Consider the following 21,321-nt stretch of genomic DNA (forward strand, 5'->3'; position numbering starts at 1 on the left):
TTTATCGGAATGCTTTTGATCTCAGGGAATTATCATTCAGTCAACAATGTTCTTAGATACAGTGAAATTATTCCGTTTATGAGAAATGAACAAGAACATGGCCATTACATTTAATAGTGGCACATAATGTTCAGTGAATAATGACACTGAATTAATGTTTCTTGTCGAGAATGTTAAATGTGTGTTTGTGTGTAAGCCTTTAAACACTACATCTTGGGTGCAAGCAATTGTATTTGTGAGCATGTATTGATATGTTTATGACATAAAGTGTTGCATATTTTAGAGCTTTTCAGTTATAATTTATTTTAACTTCAGTACCTCTGTTCTCTCTCAGAGCAGCACTGAAGGACCTTGGAGAGCCACAGAACGAGTGCTGGCCTTCGTTTGACTGTGTGACCAGCGGATGAGCCTTGTTCATGCGTCTCCCTGCGTGTCACTCCCACATAACTATGAACTGTGAGCAGGACTTTGTAGAAGGGGGCTTGGGAGTGACCCTCACATTACGACTGCTCATGCATGGAAAGGTACAAACCTTCTGCTCACATTGTTTATAAATGACTGAAAGCACTCACTGTCCCATTGCCTCATTCATTTTATACCTGAATTATAGAATTCAGGTATTATAGAATTCAGGTATTAGCCTTTTTACCTTTTTTAAACTTTAATATATTATTTGTGTATGCATCTTTTTGTAATGTGTTTGTTGTGTGTATGTGTTATTGTTGTGTGTAAGGAGAGCAAAGGAAGAATTTCATTGCATTGTCCTCTGTGTTTTTACCATGCATACTGTATGACAATACACTTCTTGAATCTTGAATCTTGAATTGATAAATAATTAAATGTCACTTAAAAGATGTTTTTGCCTTTTAAAAAAGAAATGTATTCATATTAACATTTATCTCCTTTTTTTATCTCCGTATTTTAGGAGGTTGGCAGCATCATAGGAAAGGTGAGATTACTATTTTGATTGTGCTATACAAACTTCTGCATGTATAAAGGTTTTATTCTTGAAAGAAAATGTCCTTCATCAGATGAGGTAGATGTTTTGAAATGCTATGCCTGTGTCTAATCTTATGTAAATCTATAGTTATTTAGTCAAATACCTTATTGACGCCTTCTATTTGAATTCATAATAGGCCTTTGTGGAATAATTTTCCTCTCCATCTTGATTCTGTTTTGAAATCAACACAGAACACAAATCCGTCTAAATAAACAATTGTTTTTCTGAATATCCCCATCCTAAATGTAATTGCCTTAAACCAACCCTCTTAAGACCTCACACCCACCCCTAATGCAGCACAGTAATCCATCAAACAAAAACATTAGTGCATTGACTGCAAGCCTCCTGTTGAAACTGAGCTCCAAAGACATATTGTTGTTGGCCCCTTGTGGGCACTTTTAATGTCTGTTAGGAAGGGCATGGCTGCACTATGTTGCTTCAAGAACTCCTGCTTTAATGCCTTGTAATACAACACCTACAGAGGACGTCAATAGAAGGAGGAAGAGGGACAAAAAGAAAATAAATGAATGCAGAAATAGAAAAGAAAGAATGCTGGAAAGAAAGATGTCACCATGGATGCTGCAATGTGTTGCAGAAACCAAAACTTATCAGAGAAAATAGAGAATGAGAAGGAAGGGAGAGGAAGGGAGACATGAGTTTGGTGCATACTGTGCAGCTCCACAGAGCGAGGCACTTGATCTGCAATACTTGGACTAATAACTTGTCATTCCACCCTACAAGCCTTTTTTTCTTTTTTCTGGAAAACATATCTTTCGCATCAATAGAAGACTGACACCACAATAGACCACAAATAATGTGTTTCCTAGAATGTAAAATAAAAATAGCATTGGAGGATGATACTGTTTTTGATACTCTTGTAAGAAAATGGTCATCAGTGCATGCATGAAGGTGTGAAACAGAGGTATAACAGCTTGGATGGACTTCAGCCCAAAGAAAACACGGAGGAGAGGAGAAGAAGCAATCTAAAAACCAGCAGAGGATGTGCTGCAATGTGAAGTCTGACAATGTGTTTTTGTCCCTGGCAGGATGTCTTCAGAAAAGCTGCATATTCAGACATTACTGCAGGTGCACGTACCCTTCAGACACCCAGATGTGTTTGATTTTGTTTTGAGACAGTGTGCGGAGGACACCACCGTGATACATTTCTTATTGAAACTCGAGCTGAAATTTGTTCTGCTAAATTCCAGTCAGGCTTACATGGTTTGAAATAGCAAGTTCCATTAAAAGGTTGAGGACGCTGTGATGTAAGTATGTTTCAAACCAAGCACATTTGACTCACTTTAAAGCTGTCCTTATTTTCTCTTTTACAGAAAGGAGAGACTGTGAAACGAATACGAGAAGAGGTACAGTGTCCACGATTCAGAGCTTAAAACCACAACATCTGCACGAACGTTAGCATGTTTCACTCTTTGCTATGTATGATGTTAATATGCATTTTCGAATGGTTGGTTGTGTGTGCATGCATCCCATTAAGCAGAAACAAGCATGTTGTTCCCTGTTTCTTTTTTGTTTTTTTGTGCCAAGTCATGAGCTGACCACATCTCATAATTTTTTTATTTTCTGCCCTTTGTCTGTGACCACAAGTCCAGTAGGTTCATCTCCAGAGAAAACATAATTCAATCTCAGAGGGCCTCTAACACTGGTCAGGCTTTCTTGTATGTATTAATAATAAAGCACAGTGCTCTCTGGCTGTTTGGGAGCTTTGAGTCTGAAAAACGTACAGAGCAGGTACATTGTCCGAATTGCCTTTTGGGCAATAACGGCACCCTTTCAATTTAAATCCACTCTCTCCATCATTCACTGTCTCTCCTCTAGCTGGCTGCTCACACACCACATTGCCTTCTCTTTCTTTTCATGCTTAAAACAGCTTCCTTTTTCCTGTGTTTGCACCTCCTTTCCCTCTTTATAAATCTCAAGGGTGCAGCTGAACTAATGCCGCTTGGTTAACTCTTTGTATTAGAAAGTAATTAGGCTGTCATTGTGATTCTTTCTCTGGCTGCTAAGGTTTTATGTTTTACTTTATGAGGCAGAAGGATAAACAGAGGAATAGTGAGGTCATGGGACAATGCTACCCCACAGAGCTGCTGGATAAACCACTCACCCATGGTAGTCATCCATCCATTCATCCAGCCAGCCCGCCAGTTTTGTCCTTTGTTACTTCCTAACTATATGAGCCTCATCCTGTCAGTCCCTCCCCAGGCTGCACAGCCACAGTGGGAGCATGACTCACTGGAGTGACTGGAGAAAATATCCCAGAGGTCAGAGCGCTGTCCTGTCTATGCTCATGTGACTTCAACTCAGAGAAATACAAGGACACAAAATGGAGTGAGATGGGGGCAGGAGATTTATCATCTGAGGGCAACGCCTCGAAGAGAAACTTTATTAGATTGTCAGTCTGTCAAACAGAGATGTGCTGTATAGCTGTTAGTGTCACCTCCTTTGCCTCATGTCACTTGACTTTCATACCCCTGGGTGTGCTGCACTGCATGTCTGTGGCCACTTTAAATCCCTTTGTCAGTTTGAAACCTAACAACATGCGGATTAAAGGAATAGTTACATATTTTTGAAAACACGCTTTCTTTTTTGTCAAGAGTTAGAAAAGAAGGTATATATAACTCACATGTCTGTACATTAAATTCATTAATTTAAACTACTGTATAGTCACATTAGTAGTTCACTGAAGTTAAAATAAATTATAACTGAAAAGCTCTAAAATATGCAACACTTTATGTCATAAACATATCAATACATGCTCACAAATACAATTGCTTGCACCCACAGTATTATAGATCAGTTTAGCTCAGCATGAAGACTGTTGAAAGGTAAAAAAAAAAAAAAAAAAAAAAAAAGAAGAAAGTCCACCTCTAGGAAGTCAATGCTCCTGACCTAGAAATAGTCCAGATAACCTCTCTGGAAAAACTCAAATTGTCATTTTTATACTATGGTTTCTGGACAGATTAAACAATAATTGAGCCTCACTGACTCTGGTAGGTGGATTTTTGTTACTGTAAGACAGAGCATGGCTAGCTGTCTGCCCCTGTTTCCAGTGTTTATGCTAAGCTAAGCTAACCAGCTTCTAACTGGCTTTTGGCTAGTGCTTCATATTTCTTTAAGTGACCCACTGACCTCTATTCCCACAGAGCACTGCTCGGGTCAACATCTCAGAGGGCTCTTGTCCAGAGAGGATAATCACCATCACTGGCTCCACAGACAGCGTCTTCAGAGCCTTCACTATGATCACATACAAATTGGAGGAGGTAACTATAATGCACAGCCATCTTGATTTTGCTACCAGTCAAATGTTTGGACACACTTTCTCATTCAAGTGAATGGGAAGGTGTGTTCAAATGTTTGACTGGTACTGTACAAGTGAAACCAGCTCATGATATCATTTTGCATAAATTATACATCAAGTTAGAATAACTTTGTTTTTTCTTTAAGTTTCTTGTAGAGGACTCTGATCTAAGTGCAATCAGCTATATGTAGAAAGCTTTTTGAAGTTGTCTGGGTGGAGCCAAAATAGGTTGTCTGTGAGAGGTGAATAAAAATGCAAAAAGCTATTTCATCATTCCACAAGAAATCATTTCCTGAGTTTCATCCCAACAGTACCACTAATGTTCTTTTATCGCTATCGATTGTACTCTAAAATGAAGTGATGGAAGCAATAAATATAGCCATTTTTTGTAGCATTTGATGTGCCTTCAGATAAGATTATACTGCAGATGAAATATTTCTGATAAGTTGATGTGGCTGCTGCTGCAAACCATTTTGACTCCTTAAAGAAGAACGGTGTGATCTGTGTTGTACAGAAAATTGCTCGTTCACATTTGTTATTTGTTGGGCCATTTTACATAAATGCTTTTAAAATTTTACTTGGCAACACCAATGAAGATGCTAATTTGTACCTAGTAATGAGAAGGATTTGTTCATCTTCTAATGAGTTAAATATGACAGGTTCCTCATGCTATTAATCCCCATGGTGACTGTCCATCACTGTGCTAATTAATATGGTGGAATCAGAGCTGTCTTCGCTGATTTAGCATCACAGCAGACTCTGGCAAGGAAACAGGTGCTCCCTGCTCAGGTCGGCAGCCCTCAGTAAACACACACTAGCTGGGAGCACAGTGCAGTATTCATTAAAGATCTTCTACACTCACCTCTTTTCAACCCTGTGTTCATGCTGAAACTCCTGAGTATCCATGGTAACGTGTTGGCTGACCCACTGTGCACCTCTTCTACCATAGTTGAGTTATTGTATGTCTGACACCTTTAATTAAAAGCAAATAATAATCTGCTTTTTGGCCACTGACTATCAGACTTGATGTTTCCGTCGCAATAGTTTATGATCACACAGGAGCACAGACTCACTCAACAGTGTGTGTGTGTGTGTGTGTGTGTGTGTGTGTGTGTGTGTGTGTGTGTGTCCGTCCGTCCGTCCGTCCGTCCGTCCGTCCGTCAGCCTTTCTGTGTTTTATGGGTCAAGTTTTCCCCAACTGCTGCCTTCTGAGGGCCAAAACACACATTTAAGTAAAGTGATCTAATAATAGGAAAGAAACACCACACCATCACCACAGTATATAATAAATATAATATAATAAAAGCCACATAATCTTTTAGCATTGGAGTTTTTATCCCACCTGCAACACAATATGCTTTTGGGATTAAGCCCACCGACTCTTTGTGTGAGCAATGCTTGCGTAACCCGCTGTCTTATTTCTGCCAATTCGCTTTGAGAGTCTCTTAATGTGAGGATGGCACCGGGAAGTATCAGAACGTTCACAGTTGTTAAGATGTGGTTCATATTTTTAGATCAAATCAAGAAAATGACGCCCAGAGTCTTGTGATTGTACAGATGAGCTGCATGCTCCTTTTCTAATGAGACAAGACGTCAGAGAGCCCAATCTGCCTTGCTAAATATAGACATGGAACAGAGTAGCATAAGAGCCACATCAGGATATGCTTTTCAAACTTTAAGTTCATAGTTACTGGAAACATAACGTTTTTCCTTTCATAAGTAAAATCCCTCGAGGTTACACATCCACACTGTCCAATCTTAAGTCAGACTCTCACTGATTTTATTGCAAACTGGCCTCAACACTGAAAAGCAAGCAGCATGCTTTGCATTCTGTCACACATTTGTTGTGGGTTGAACTCTGATGGGAAGGGAGACAGCGGTGCGTATTTGCATTTCAAAGGTTCACAGAGACACACTGTTCATTAAATAAAAGCTCAATCTCCACCCACAGCAGAAAAGACATAGGATGTTTGCTACCTGCACTGTAAAACTATTAATGAAATCAACATGGTTGATGGCTCCAAATATTATCATACGGAAAACGCTGAAAGTGGATACTGAAACAATGCTTTGCACACATTCTTTTTGGGCTGTTATTATCTTGTATGTTAAATATGTGAGTTAATAAATGAGCCTTCCTTTTTACACTTTTTTAAATGTGTTGATAGTTGTAGAGTTGCTGGTAGGCAGGCTTTATTGTATTCTGACAGGGCCAGGCTAACGGTTTCTCTCTGTTTTCAGTGTTTATGCTAAGCTAAGCTAATTCGGTTGGCTGTAGCTTCATATTAACAAACGTGAGAGTGGTATTGAACCTTATCTTATGGCAATTTCTTTTATTACAAGAGCAAGAACCAAGCAAATGAAGCAATGTTAAATTACTTTACATCTGTATATTTGAATTACATGGATATGACTCCTTTAAATTCTAATATGAAAAGAGATATTTCATTTAAATCTATATTCAAAATATTTTGAGAAGTAAAGCCCAAGGTGACGAGGCTCAGGCGGTACAGTGGGAAGGACATGTGGACATTGTGTTCTGCCTCAGTTTCTTGGGCCAGAGTGAAAAGCTCAAAGCACAACTTGCACAGCACCGGTGGGGCAATTAACGTTTCCCCTTTCATGTAGCATTCAGCAGTCCATATAAATGATTAAACAGTCTTTCCAGACTGCACGCTGGACTGGACTCCATACAGTACATGCTGTCCAGACTCCTGTAGGTTTATCTCTATGCACATATAGAAACATACACATACAGAGGCAGAGGGTATACATGCAGATGGTCTATGCACTCTTTGCCCCCCATCCATAGCTTCATCTGCCACTTATACTGTGGATCCCATTGGCTTTTCTTGCTGTTGGGTTGATGTAGTAGACTGGGCTTGGCTGTGTTGTAATCGGATGGGCCAAAATCATGAGCGCCTGCTTTGGCTAATTTTACTTAGTTTTTGTGTTTGATTTGACACATCCAGTATTCAAGACATTTAGCCAAGTTAATTAATGAGAACGTATTTGATGAAACTGAAACTGAAAATTTGTTTAGTTAAAGCTGGATCTCAAATGCAATGCCCGTACAGGGCTAATTGATGGAGTTAGTACTCTCAAGTGACTTATCTCTCCCTCCTTTTCCACCTTGACCCCTGCTGTCTGATCTTTTCCTCTGGGGGTGCCTCTCTCTCTATTTTTTGTTTCCTTTTGACTTTCACCACATTTTCTCTGCCCATATCTCCCTCCAGGACCTCACTGCACTGGTGGCCAATGGCACCATCAGCTCCAAGCCGCCAGTCACCCTGCGGCTGGTCATCCCTGCCAGCCAGTGTGGCTCTCTCATCGGCAAAGGAGGGGCCAAGATAAAGGAGATCAGAGAGGTGAGCAGCCAGAACACAAATCCACTCCATCCTCCCTGTCCTCGTTGCACAGGCTGGTCATACATAGAAATATGAAGAGAAAAAATCTGCTCCTGGAAATTAGGAGAAAGGCTGCAGCTGGAAGAGAGAGATATTTAATTCTCCACAATGTTGCTGTTTTTACCCTGCTGTGTACAGTAATTGCTCTGATACATTCTAGGTGTGTACTAGATGCTTTTATTCAGAATCACTGCAAATTATAGTTCAAGTATAATATAGTTCCAGCTTGAAAGCTGGTGATCAAGTTTGTATACAGCAGGAAAATGGCATGAAATAATGAATGTGTGAATACAGTACATATAATTTTATATACACTTAGGTTGGCACATGGCTAGAATTAAATTTAGCCCATTGAGTCAGGAAATTAGTGAGACAATTCTGTCCAGATAGATCATTTTACACAACATACAGTATGACTCAGCAGTGGCAATGTTCAAGGGGAAAACTCATGATGACATTTTAGGCCCAGTTGAAACATTAGGATTAAATTTATCTGATCTCTTGCCAGAGACGTCAGACACTTTAACTTTAGCTCTGTACTGCTCTACAAATAGAGTCTCTGTCCCATTGCCATTTTAGCCCTTTACCTTCACCAGCAATGGCATCCAGTTGATTTTCTGGGGTCAGACAGATTAAAGGGGATCTAGCATGCTCGTCCTTAATTTTTAGTCATATAATATTACATTTTTAAATGTTTATGTTAAAAGTTAGAAGTAGTCAAGTAATGTATGTAGTAGTAATACCTGTGAGCAAAAAGCACCGGCTTCAGACGACTCTCAACGCATCATTTCCAACATTTTCTTCGACTTTAAGCCTGAGCCGATGTTGACTCATGACAGATTTCTTTTTTATATGGTCATTTGCTCCATGCACAGCGCGCAAATTCCGCTAACATTATGGCATTCTTCCATTGTTTTGGGAGTCGTTATTTCTAACTGATGTGATAAACAAAGAGCCCCAAATATCTCCATATGCTGTTGTGTTAACTGTTTTTAGCACCCCCTCACTCCCTTCACAACAAAAGTCTCCCATTATTTAGTCATTTGAAAGCTTTTATATTTAAGCTGTAACACAGAAAAAGTTGGGTTTGCATCAGCAGTAACTTAACACAACTCTGATACATAAAGCTGGCCAATCAGAACAAAGTGGGCTTATAGGGAAGGGTGCCTTAAAGAGACAGCAGCTACAACAGCCTGTTAAGAGACAGACGTTGAACTGAGGTGATGCATAAAGGGTATAAGATTATAAGATATTTATCGCACATAAAATCTAAGATAAATAAATAATAAATTGTTTTTTTGAACTGCAAATCATGAAATATTACTCTAGTGGAGTCCAAAAACAAAAATATAGAGCTTGAAATGAGCATTTATGTTTTAACTTACTCCTTGCCTGCATACATGCTTTATTTGGGATGTATCAGGTTAACTATACAATCTTCTGATTAATGACTTAATTTATCTCTAATCTGACAGGACATGACGTTAAACTTTAAGGTCAGCAAAACCAGGAGGGGGCACGCAAAGAAGGCATAGCAGAGTAATCACAACTTGTGTTATCATCAGAATCACACTGATCTTTTTTCTTTTTTTAAAAACCCTATTATTTTCAGAGCACCGGAGCTCAGATACAGGTGGCAGGAGATTTGCTGCCCAACTCTACTGAGCGAGGGGTGACAATATCTGGGAATCAGGACTCTGTAATCCAGTGTGTCAAGCTCATCTGCACAGTAATCTTGGAGGTAGGAAGTGTACTATTCCTGTCTTTACTGTGCCTAGCTGACATTTTGTCAGAGCTCTTCTGCTACAGCTACACAAAGGAAATGGCGTTGATATGCATGTTTTCATTTCACCAGTATGCAGTTATTGTCTTTTCCACTGTAGCAGAAGTTATTGCATTATTAGTAGGTTTCCTTAGTCTTCTTTGTTTGACAGTGACAGTGTTGCCCGGAAGTTGACTAGATTCAGAGTGTTGCTGAACATCTAGAACATGTGAAATACCAAGAAATGATGCAGTTTCTTTATTCCTTGGACCTTATGTATTGTAATCTGCCAGACAAGACATTGGATAGAGTCAAAAGGTGCAGCTCAAAGGTCAAAGCTCAGTATTGTTGGAGAGGACAGTAAGCTGCTAACAGAAAACAAACTGGCCTGCAGCGAAATCTGTCCACCTTTAGACAACAGCTCTCTTGAGAAAACTGAGGAGATGAGAGAAAAACAACCGCAAGCACAGTTTCTCCCTGTGTGTTCATGGAAGTGCACAAGTCCTTTTTGTTTTAGCATTGCAGCTGGACCTGACTGACTAATTGCTAGTTTGATCCAGTTTTCCAGGGCTTTCTTCAAAGCAAGTTTCATTAGGATTCTGTACCAGCGGCTTCTTGCTTTTGGCTCCAAGATTTAAATTATGCAAAGTTATACAAAGAATTTGCTGTGACTGATCCCGCAGAAAAGATGCTCTACATTTTAAACCCAAAAAACAGTATCCCCAACACTGCAGCTATTCGATAAGATATACAGTGTCATGTACACTGCATAAGCTCCTTTACTTACTGGTGTTTGAAGAATTTTATCTCCCTGTCAGTGGATGCCCGATTTATCCAGAGGGCAAACCACTGCAGAGCCCAGAGCCCAGATGCAAACTCAAGCACAGAGCTATTATCCACAAAGAGCTCTCACTACACTACTTCAATTATTCAATGAATTACTAATGTCATCAAAAGAAAAACAAGGGAGGGAGTAATGTCAGTGTCACTAGCAGTTTAGTACATCATTAACAGTTACTGTATGATAATGTACCAGAGAGTTCAACACCTTTTGCACTTAGGGCCGCACTCGTTGACAGAAATGCCGAATAATGTTTGTAGAGATTATTCACGTTTGTGTGGGATTTTTCTAATTTGCAACCTCTGAACCCTTGTCCTGTTTTTTGAATCCTAAGTCTCCTCCGAAGGGTGCTACCATCCCTTATCGACCGAGCCCCTCACCAGCTGCCCTCCTAATCGCAGGAAATCAGGTGAGAGAGTGGGATTTTACCAGACAAGAGTGGTTCTCAATCTGTGGGGTGAACCCCCCTCTAGGGGCATGCATGCTTAATTTACAGGGGATTAGAGTTAGACTCGGGGGGGGAAATGTGGATCTTGAATGAGCGGAAGTTAAATAAATCTGTTTGATGTAGGAACAATAGAAGTGCTTTCAAACTAGCGAGGCTATCACAGTTCAGATCAACAGTGAGATTAATTCAAACAGTAAAACCTAATGTTGAGCGCAACATGAAAAGATTTTTACTGGAGAAAACAGATAAATATAGAATATTCACTGGTGATATTGCAGAAATTCATGCCTTTTGTGTCTAAAAATTCAAAGAACAAAGTTTAACTTGTATATTTCAGAACAACAGAATCTGATTTAAAGGTGAAAGGAAATGTGCCGTTCATGGTTTTGTTTGGTTTGGTCTAATTATGTTACTAATTTCCTATATACTATTAGTGGTTTACAAAAATGACATGGGCGTAGAGAACATAAAACAGTTTAGTTATCTGATAATCCCAATTTCCCAGTTAACATTACTGCCAGTTTACTAGACTATTTTGACCATAAAGTCCATAGCCAGTCCAATATATAAAAAAAATAATATGTTCATATTTCATTATAAAATAGGAATATGTCATTTCTGACTATCCGGACTTAGAAATACAGCCCCAACTTGAATTTTTTTTTTATTATTGTGCAGCAGACAAAGTGTTTTTTTTCATCCAGACAGTTAGAAGAAATAGTCTTTGAGGATTCTGGGAATACCTTCAGAACAGTGATAAATGTTGTTAAATGACCTTCTGGGTTTTTCAGTGATTGGCAGGTAGAGTTTATCTGCTGGAGAATCAGATGTTCTCAACTGTGACTGAAATGTAACGACAAGACATGAGAAGCACAAACTGAGACCAGGCTCACCCAAGACTTGTGTGCAGGCTCCGGTTCGGGGAAAGGGTGGGATGTGTGTGTGTGTGTGTGTGTGTGTGTGTGTGTGTGTGTGTGTGTGTGTGTGTGTGTGTGTGTGTGTGTGTGTGTGTGTGTGTGTGAGGGTTGGTTGACTGGCTGTGTATAGATGTTGCTGTTCGGGAAGGGACAGATATCCACCCTCCCATGGAGCAAGTCACAAGATTAGCAAGTGAGACTGGAGACCTGCCGTCTCCTCTGGCTACAGCAGCAGCCAGATATTCTGCATAGCTGTCAGCAGTTGTGACACAGTTTGTGTTGCCTCAGACTCTTGTCAATTTGTGGGATGGCTTTGTGTTTTTGATATTCCTCATAATAAGCTATCAAATTAAACCCGGGGCGAGGTTCTGGTCACCAGGAGATGGCTATAATGAAGGCTGCACAGTGATATGTTTGTATAATTTGTTAGAGGAGAAAATGAAGTGAAGTGGGAAATGGTCGGCGGATGAGTCATAGCCTATAAACCTGTTAGGTGTGTTAAAGTGTTAGAAATGCTGCCTCGAGAACTCAACTCAGACCAAATTTAATGTGTAGCAAAAGCCCCGAAAAAAAAAATTACATTGGACATTTTCACTCAGTATTGGAGTCAAATTTACCGTGAAAGGTTTCAGCTAGCTGGTGCATATTTGCTCTCACTAATCATTCTTCCCAATGCAAAAATAATGACTGTCTTTGAATGTCTGAACTTTGAAGATATGTTAGTAATGAGGTACGTATTTCCACTTATGTGCTTTACTGTGTGTTTGTAGGTGTATGAGGCATCAGAATATGCACCACACCCTATGTACTCAGTTGCCCAGGGTGGCTTGGACCTCCAGCAGGTAGGGATCATCTTAACAGGAGAATCATTCACATGAATATAAACATGTCTCTTAAAATCAGCTCACATATTTTTCAAATGTTGCACAAGGAGCTGAGCAGTGAGTGAGAGCAGGGGTTATGTGTGGTATGTCCAAATTTACACAGTCCATCATCTGGCATGAGGCATTAAAAACAACAGCTGAACGTAAGCTGCAGCTATTGTTCCAGCCTGTCATAAGAGCTATAACCCCTCCTGAAACATGATGCCATCACACACCACACAGCCACAGCTCCTCTGCCGTCTCTTTTTTAGTCCTGCCTCACTCTGCACCAGAAACATTTTAGCTTTAGGATTATTCCTCCCATGACAGCAATAGCAGATACTGTCACAATGGCAAATCAATTTTAGGGGGGAAAAAAGAACATTTCATTTTGGGTAATGAAGTATAGAGTTAACGATTGAGATCACTCATGGTATAAATGACAGGATTATTGCTACTAAGTTTTGGTGTTTTTGTGCTTTGCTGTATAAACACAGCTCTAATGTACTGATGCATTTTAAGGGCGAGATCTCGTCTCCTGTTTATGACCATATAGGATGGACTAGTAATGGTAGCCAGACTGCTGGCGTCAGTCAGAATTGAGTTAAGCTAAGTGCTGTCTGGTCTGACCATAACTATAATGAGGGAGGGCTGCACAGACACCACCCTCACTAATTACAGGACAGAGTGAGGTGCTGCATATAGATAGAAAGATAAATAAGTTGAGTATCAGTGTGTGGAGAGACCAAAGGGTGTTAACATATGTGAGCGTGCATTATTTAAGACAATGGGTGGGGGTGAGGGAGATATTGCAGGTAGAGATGAGGGTGATGTGAGAAATTAAAATAAATGAGAAAGAAAATGGAAGAGTCATAACATTAAAGACTTGGCCTTGCAAAGGTAAAATATTAAAGGTCAGTTTGGGTTTAAAGCATTGCTCTTACTCTTTCAAAATGTAATAAAGGCAAATATTTCAAAAGGTAGCATTTTAAAGCATTGCATTCCTTGTAAAGCAGAGTGTATATACTGTGATTTTTGGACTCAACACCTGGACATGAAAGATGTGTGTGTGTTCTGCACACTGATTATATGTTAGTATTTAACATAAATAAATCCTAACCATGTTAGATCAGCAGCCTCCACACTCAGATTTACACTGCTGCATGCCAAGAGGCACAGAAAATGTGTTGCAGCACGAAAAAGGAACTAAGAAAAATTAAGAGATATATACTGTAGTGCTTACTCAGTTTTACATGCAGCAAGTCCAGGATACCTTAAGGTGTTTTTGAAGATAAAAAAGTCTGGATCTATTTGCAAGTAATACATGCTTAAAAAAATCCCCAAAATATTTTCACTCACATGAAGTATCATGGTATCAATCCATGCAAATAGTTCTGCCTTTATTTGCTCTGGTTTTGATATATTTGAGCTTCGAAGTACACTTCTCCAGTCCTCAAACATCCCATCACTTTCCAAGACTGTGTTAAACAATCTAGTTAATAACTCCACTGCCATCCCTCCTAAACTCATCTGGAGCCGTCTTTCCACTTCATCATCTTCATAGCTGCCCTCCCTTCCTCCTTGTCAATCGACTGCACTTCCTGATTCACTATCCCCACATCATCCAACCCTCTCTCTCTCCCTCTCTCATTTTCTTCATTCATCAGCCTCTGAACTCCCTAACCTGCTGCACGTCCAAGAACTTGGTCTTTCTGTTTAGCTAATCAGTACAAGTCCTTTTCACCTACCTTTGTGTCCAAAAACTCGCCATTCACCTTTTCCCTAGACTTCAGCACCTCTCTTTTCACCTCACGCTATACTGCTGTCTACTTTCTTCATCTTTCTGGCTATCCTGCTTCTTCTTCACCAACCTCTTCCTCCGTATACTTTCCTGTACTTTCTCATTCCAGTACCAAGTTTCCTAGTCTTTCTTCCTCTGGCCAGATGACACACCAGGTACCTTCCTAGCTGTCTCCCTCACCACCTCTGCAGTAGTTAACCGGCTGCTTTTCACTACCACCCAGTACCTGTCTTAACTCCTCCCTGAACTCCACCCAACTGTCTTCCTTCTTCAGCTTCCACCATTTGATCTTTGACTCTGCCTTCATCCTTTTCCTCTTCTTGGTCTTCAAAGTCATTCTACAGACCAGCATCTAACACTACCTAGCTACGTTGTCCCCTGCCAACATTTTGCAGGGGAGTTTCCAATCTCTGTCAGATTGCACCTCTTGCATAAGACATAGTCCACCTGTGTGCACCTTCCTCCACTCTTAAACACAACCCTGTGCTCCTTGCTGTTTTTGAAATACATATTCAGCCATTTTGCAAAATCCACAACAATCTGTCCTTTCACATTCCTCTCCTTTACACCATACCTGTCCATCACCTCCTCATCCTCTCTTTTCCCTTCACTAACATGCCCATTGACATCTGCTCCAATTACCCCTCTCTCCTCTTTGGGTACACTCTCCACCACTTCATCCAATTCACTACAGAATTCTTCTTTCTTTTCCATCTCACACCCAACTTCTCAGGCATATGCAATGACAACATTCATCATCACACCTTTAATTTCCAGCTTCATACGTATCACTCTGTCCAACACTCTCTTTACCTCCAACCCACTCTGGACACACTTTTCCTTCAGGATTAACCCCACCCCATTTCTCCCCCATCATTACCATGGTAGAACAGTTTAAACCCAGCTCTAATGCTCATGGTCTAAGTCCACCCCCACCTGGTCTCTTGCATATATAGTATATTTACCTTCCTTCTCTCCATCATATCAACCAGCTCTCTCCCATTACCATTAGTCATAGTGCCGACATCCAAAGTTCTGACTCTCACCTCCACACTCCTACTCTTCCTCCTCTCCTGCTGCCTCCTGACATGCCTTTTCCCTCTTTTTCTCCCTTTCCCCCTTTCCCAACAGTAGCATTTTGTCCACTGGCAAGTTACTGGTCATCAGCACTACCAGTGCTGATGACCCAGTACTAAACCCAGGCCCCAACCAATCCAATATAGAAAACTGATTTGTGATCCACATATATGATTTTATGCCTGATGCCCTTCCTTACACAGCCCTCCCCATTTATCATTTGGGACCAGCACTAAGAATGCACTGGCTTGTGCATCTCCAGTGGCTTGGTTCCCAGCTGTAAAACATAATTAATTAAAATTGATTTTCATTTGCTCCATATATGTGATTGGTGTTGGCAGCACTTTTTTACTCTGCACCACCCCTCACAAATCTCATATAATGTATTTGGATTTCTGCTACTGGAGTTTTACAGGTTCTCTAACAGTTTGTTATAGCAACTCCACATAAGAAACATATTTTCTATGAATGACTGTATGTCAAACAAAATGAGTGTTTGTTCAAGCACAGCCGATGTGACATATGAAAAATGTCCATTTTGTTACTTTCATCAATTATGCAAGCCCAGTTTATGGCAAAGGGAAGGCTTACCACTTCAGTACACTTCCACATATCGGGTTTCAATATGGTACAAAGAAAGAGAAGTGAATTTTACAATTCTTATGTTTTATTTCTATGCATACATAATTGGGATCTGTTAGTATAGTTGATGCCAATATAACACAAATCCAACAGCCACATATGTATTTTGTATCAACAAAATAGTCCCCATAAAAACAGTTCATATTGAGGTCACTGTGTCTGGACAGAAATGTTCCAGCTGAATTTTTTATATATCATTTTTAATGGTGTGAGACCGCAAAAAACATTTAATTCAACTCCACTGTATTGGGTGGAGGCAGAAATCTCAGAGACGGATATTTCAAAACCTCTACAAATAATGCCAAAACTATCAACAGCATTTCTGGACAACGCAAGAGACAAGTTAGAAAATATATTTTTCTGTTCAACGCCTCTCTTCTGTATAAGCATAAAGTTCAGAACTTAACTATAAACATGCGTTTCACTTATTCTGAAAAATAGGCATGTATTGACAGTGAAGCCACTTCCATTAAGAGGCTGCAGATTTATAGCCAGTGTGTGAAGTTTTATTGCTGTAATTTACCTAATGCAGGATGCTCTCTTTCAGGCCTACACTTTGCAAAACCAATATGGCATTCCACACTCAGAGGTACGACCATTTACGGAAATAATTTAATATAACATGAGCAGATCTCATGGTTTAGTGCATACTGCATCACAATCTTCCTCTCTGCATTACAGCTGGCCAAGCTACATCAGCTTTCAATGCAGCAAGGCCTGAGTCCAATTGCCCAGCCTGCTTCGACTATCATACCTGGTATGTACAGTGTAACAGTAATTACACAATTATACAATTTCTCTTAAATAAGATGAGCAGCTTGTAGAGTCTTGTGTTTGCATCACTCCTCCATCTGTAACTTGTCATAGATTTTCAACCTGCCATTAGGCATGATAGGTATAGTCTGGATGTCATTAGCTGCACTGATTATGTGCTTGTGTCAGAGCAGAAGGAGGAGAAGAGGCTTTACAGCTCTCATATCTCCCAGTCTGAGCGAAAAACTATTATGTGAAATGATATGTTCAGCAGAGTTAGAGAACTCGGAGAAAGAAAAGAATGAGGGCCATGTTAAACATCAGTCCATTAAAATGGAAATTATATTAATGCTTTACTATAGCTTGCAGCTCTGTACTGAAAGGGCTTTTCCAGCAGGGCAATGGTGCCTTCTGTACCTAAAGCAGCTGAATGAATGCTAAAATGTCTGATGTGTCAATTTTATTCTGTTGATGCCTGTTTTCTCTCTCATCAGGGATGGACTCAAACTCTCAGACATCTCAGGAGCTGCTTATTCCCAATGATGTAAGGAGAAGCAACTCATAACTTCTTATTCTTTATATTGTTCGAATTTTCCCATCTGAGCAGCAAGAAAAACAACAGGAAGTCAGTACTCGTCTCACATGTACACAGCTCCGGAGCAGGTGACTTTAGATGCGGTAGCTCCAACAGCAAAGACGTCTGGTGTAACTTCAAAAGAGATGGGAGACATATTGGCAACTTACTAATTATCCTCATTATTCTAACCTCAGACTAACCCAAGGTTAAAGGGATTTTCAGCTGATATGGATCCTTTTGCATTATTGTCTGGGCTGCAGTTGCAGTGTCTTAGAGTGACTCCCGTGAGTGCGCAGTAAATCCTCTCATGTTCCCTGACCTACTTAGACACTGTCTGCTGTCAAAACAGCCAATAAGGAAAGAGACTAAGATCCTTTCCCTCTTCACTTAGCCTCTGCGAGGGTTTGATGAAATGTCTCTCCAATCTGAGTGTAGAAATCACAATGCTGAGATTCTCCTTTCAGATGATTACTTTAGTAATGGGTTTTGATGGTTTTGTCAGAGAACTTTTGGCTGTGAGCTCTGGTTATTAATGGTAGTAATTAGCTTATTTTTGAATCTCATTTAGACAAATAAGAGAGAAAGCGAGCTCATTTCTAAAGTAAAATTCGTAATGAAGCCATTAATAAATTACAATCTCATTTGCAGATTTTATATCTAGTATGATAACAGAACCACGGTCATTCAAAAGAATGAAATGTTACTAAGAAGATTAAAGCACGAGGCTGGTGATTTTTTTAATTGTCAATTAATCTTATGAAAAAGCCAAAATCAACATTGCACTGGTACAACTCTCAATATTTCCGGACATTTTTAATGCTGTCTGTGGCTCTCAGTCTAGAGCTTATTCGATCGTACTGAAGACATAAATCTTTGAAAAGTGGGTCACAGATTTATAGTTTCAGTTTTAAAATAAGGCAAAGACAGCTAGGCACTGCACTTTTTAGCAAACGTTGCTAAAATTGTGCTTTTGCCAAGGACTATTTTCACAGTTAACTTAATATGTGCTAGTCAGTATTTAAAACAGCAGGATGGTGCATGTGTGATTGACTCAAAATGACAGTGCCCATGTTCTTGGTAATTAAGGAAAATGTCACCGTGTGCAACGCGGTGGCTCACTGATGTGTTTTAAATTGTTTTTTGGACAGAAATGGGGCTGTATTGCACTGGAATGTATTATATCAAGCTTTGGCTACACCGGCAGTACTTGTTAGCAGTTGGTTTTAGTCTCTTCGAGGTATTTGTTAACAACAGTAAACATTGCCACCCTTATCATTTTAAATGGTTTAGGAATTCTAGTCCAAACCATGATAGATCTGAAAATACCCTTTACTGTCAAATTTGCAGTACAAAAAAACCCTTTAATTATACCTCAAGTATAATCAAAGAAAAAAAGCAGCAATTTTCAGACAATAAAATACATTTTCACTCTGTCACTACTGTCTTTGTTGTACAATAAAAAGAAGACAAACAAGAATTAGATCCAAGGTTGCACTGTACTGTACAGGATATACTCACAACCCTTCAGCAACATTTTTAAAATGCCTGAAGGCTTTTCCTCCCCTCAAGTAAACCCCCACATGTCGAGCAGTACAATGCATCAGAGGAATGAGGGAGTCTAGTGCTATACGTGACAGGGACAGCTGTAAGCTCCAGCCATTGTTCCAGAAGAGAGGACTTATAGCCATGACTGAGCCTCAGCCCTATACCCCCACACCCCAGGGCTGGCCACACTCCGGCCATACAATCCCACTCTGTGCTCACATACTGCACACTGAAGGAGACTTGTGCACACATACACACACAGATGGATTCAGAAACTGCTTACACACCAGTCAGCAGTATACTGTACTCCAGCGCAAGGAAGATTTAGCCAGAAGAAAAATGGCTGCATCCTCACCATCCCATCCCTCTTCCTGTGTCCTTTTAAATGACTGTCTCAGCAGGAAGTCAACAATATATAGGCCACTTAGAACTGAGGACCAAGAACACTGTGCAACATTATCATGTTGTATGAATGCTTTGTAAAAATAACCACTACAGTGAGCATACCTGTGCTGTCTTCTGTGTCATTTATTTAGCTCTCGTTTGCTTAGTTGCATTTTTCAGGGTTTTTTTAAGGTTGTTCACACAGGAATGCCTGTCTGAGGTCATGCACACCAAAGCGGGCGAGCTGTTGACAGCTGGTATCTATTGACAGCTGGTGTAAAAGGCCAGAGTCCAGTGGAGATTCTTAGTCCCAGTGGGGGAGCGACGTTATCTGTGATTTGAGGTCTGTAGTGGTCATTGTCTCTAGAGTTGTTCTTTTTAGGCTGGCTGTGCTCTGTGTGTCTGCCCCCCTGAATAAACTTCTGAGCCAATAATAGCCAGGCAGACCAACCAGGTCACTGTGTGACGAATCAGACATTGTAGAACAGGCTGCTTACTTCTCAGGAAAGGAATGTGAAATGCATGGGCACAAATACTGTTGCGTGTGTTTGTGTATTTCTACCTGTGCGTCAGCTGCTGCTAAGCAGCCAGCACACACACATACTACAAGTACTTCATCACCATATGTCTCCCTCACCATATATCCTGTCATTGAGCCCTGACACCCTGCACTTTAGTTGATACGCAGCCCTAAATTCTGGGTCTGTTGAATATCTATTGTGGCTAATAGGCAGGAGTCCAGGTTGAGTAATGAAAACAGAACAAAAGTGATAATGTATTTTGTAATGCAATAAAACTCACGTCATTGTCTAATCTACTATCAACAGAAGCAACACTCAAACTGAAGGGACAGTATATTATATATTTGAGTTATTTTTCCATTATGTTTTCCATTAGCACAGAGATGCATCTTGTTGGCATGTGTTTGGGAAGTGATTTGTTTGGGAAGTCATCACCACTCTGAGAAATCAATAACCTTTTAGCCACTCAGATTAATGAGACGCAAATGTGCCTTCTCTCGCCTCTTTTACCGGTGCACAAGCAGTAGCAATTAAGTGAGACTCAGAGAAAAAAAAGTGCTTTTGACATGCATGATGGATGACCAATCCACTGAAGACAAACAATGTAATTGCAATATTTGAAGTGGTCCACATTAGGTCAGCTCAACAGCACTGTACAGGATTTTTTTTTTTGCGTTTTGCTTTTTCCCTTTTCGAATCACTTTCATCAGCATAACATATCCAACAATGAGAGGCTGCTCGCAGTCCAATGATTTATTGAACCTTTTCCTAATAATGTCCACTGTTCTTTTCAGTAAATCTACACAGTCATTCATCTTTCCATCAATTGACCAATGTATCTTGTTTCTATTCTTTTGCAGCTGATAGGCTCAATCATCGGCCGCCAGGGTACTAAGATCAACGAGATCAGGCAGGTGTCAGGAGCCCAAATCAAGATCGGCAGCCAGCTAGACGGGACCAGTGACCGTCATGTTACCATCACAGGAACACCAGTCAGCATCAACTTGGCCCAGTACCTCATTACCTCCTGGTAAGAGCTAAGAGCTGGTGTGTATGCTCAGCCATCTAATGAATCGCTGCAAATGCAAGCCTGGGCGAAATGCATTGCTTTAAAAGGGTCAAAGGTTATGCTATAGAGTGATAAGTGATAATGAGGTATGTCCTTGTGCTGGTGGTAATTGGCCTCAAGGGAATGAGTAAAAGCAGGGTTGTAGTGTACTACACATAGTAGCAGTGCCTTGTTGGAATTTGGTATTTGTTGTGCAGCTTTTTTTTTTCAATTCACGTACTACCATTTACTATAAAGAATTTGATAATTCAGCACAAGAGAAAATCTTCCACTAAATAGTAACAGAACAAATGTGTGCACATAAAAACAGGTAATACAAAATAAAATAATAGAATTGGAATATTTACTCCTTATTATGTTTCTTTCTTTATATAAACTATAAAATAAGACCATATTTC

At 40.1% G+C, this 21,321-nt stretch overlaps 1 protein-coding gene across 3 annotated transcripts in view; it reads left to right on the forward strand.

Annotated features, from left to right (window-relative positions):
* The window catches only part of pcbp4 (poly(rC) binding protein 4), a 45,878-nt gene that overhangs the window by 23,172 nt on the left and 1,385 nt on the right, over positions 1-21,321 (forward strand). For 2 of the 3 annotated variants that reach the window (XM_062427299.1, XM_062427297.1), the window contains exons 2-13: positions 335-524; positions 926-949; positions 2,332-2,364; positions 4,162-4,278; positions 7,553-7,684; positions 9,336-9,464; positions 10,661-10,735; positions 12,462-12,533; positions 16,622-16,663; positions 16,756-16,831; positions 17,322-17,371; positions 20,715-20,884. In XM_062427299.1, coding sequence (XP_062283283.1) covers positions 417-524; positions 926-949; positions 2,332-2,364; positions 4,162-4,278; positions 7,553-7,684; positions 9,336-9,464; positions 10,661-10,735; positions 12,462-12,533; positions 16,622-16,663; positions 16,756-16,831; positions 17,322-17,371; positions 20,715-20,884 — 1,028 coding nt within the window. In that variant the 5' untranslated portion in view covers positions 335-416. The remainder of the gene's footprint in view (positions 1-334; positions 525-925; positions 950-2,331; positions 2,365-4,161; positions 4,279-7,552; positions 7,685-9,335; positions 9,465-10,660; positions 10,736-12,461; positions 12,534-16,621; positions 16,664-16,755; positions 16,832-17,321; positions 17,372-20,714; positions 20,885-21,321) is intronic. The other variant, XM_062427298.1, reaches the window with a different exon arrangement.

The sequence above is a fragment of the Scomber scombrus genome, chromosome 10 (assembly GCF_963691925.1).
Source record: "Scomber scombrus chromosome 10, fScoSco1.1, whole genome shotgun sequence".
Taxonomy (NCBI): Eukaryota; Metazoa; Chordata; class Actinopteri; order Scombriformes; family Scombridae; genus Scomber; species Scomber scombrus.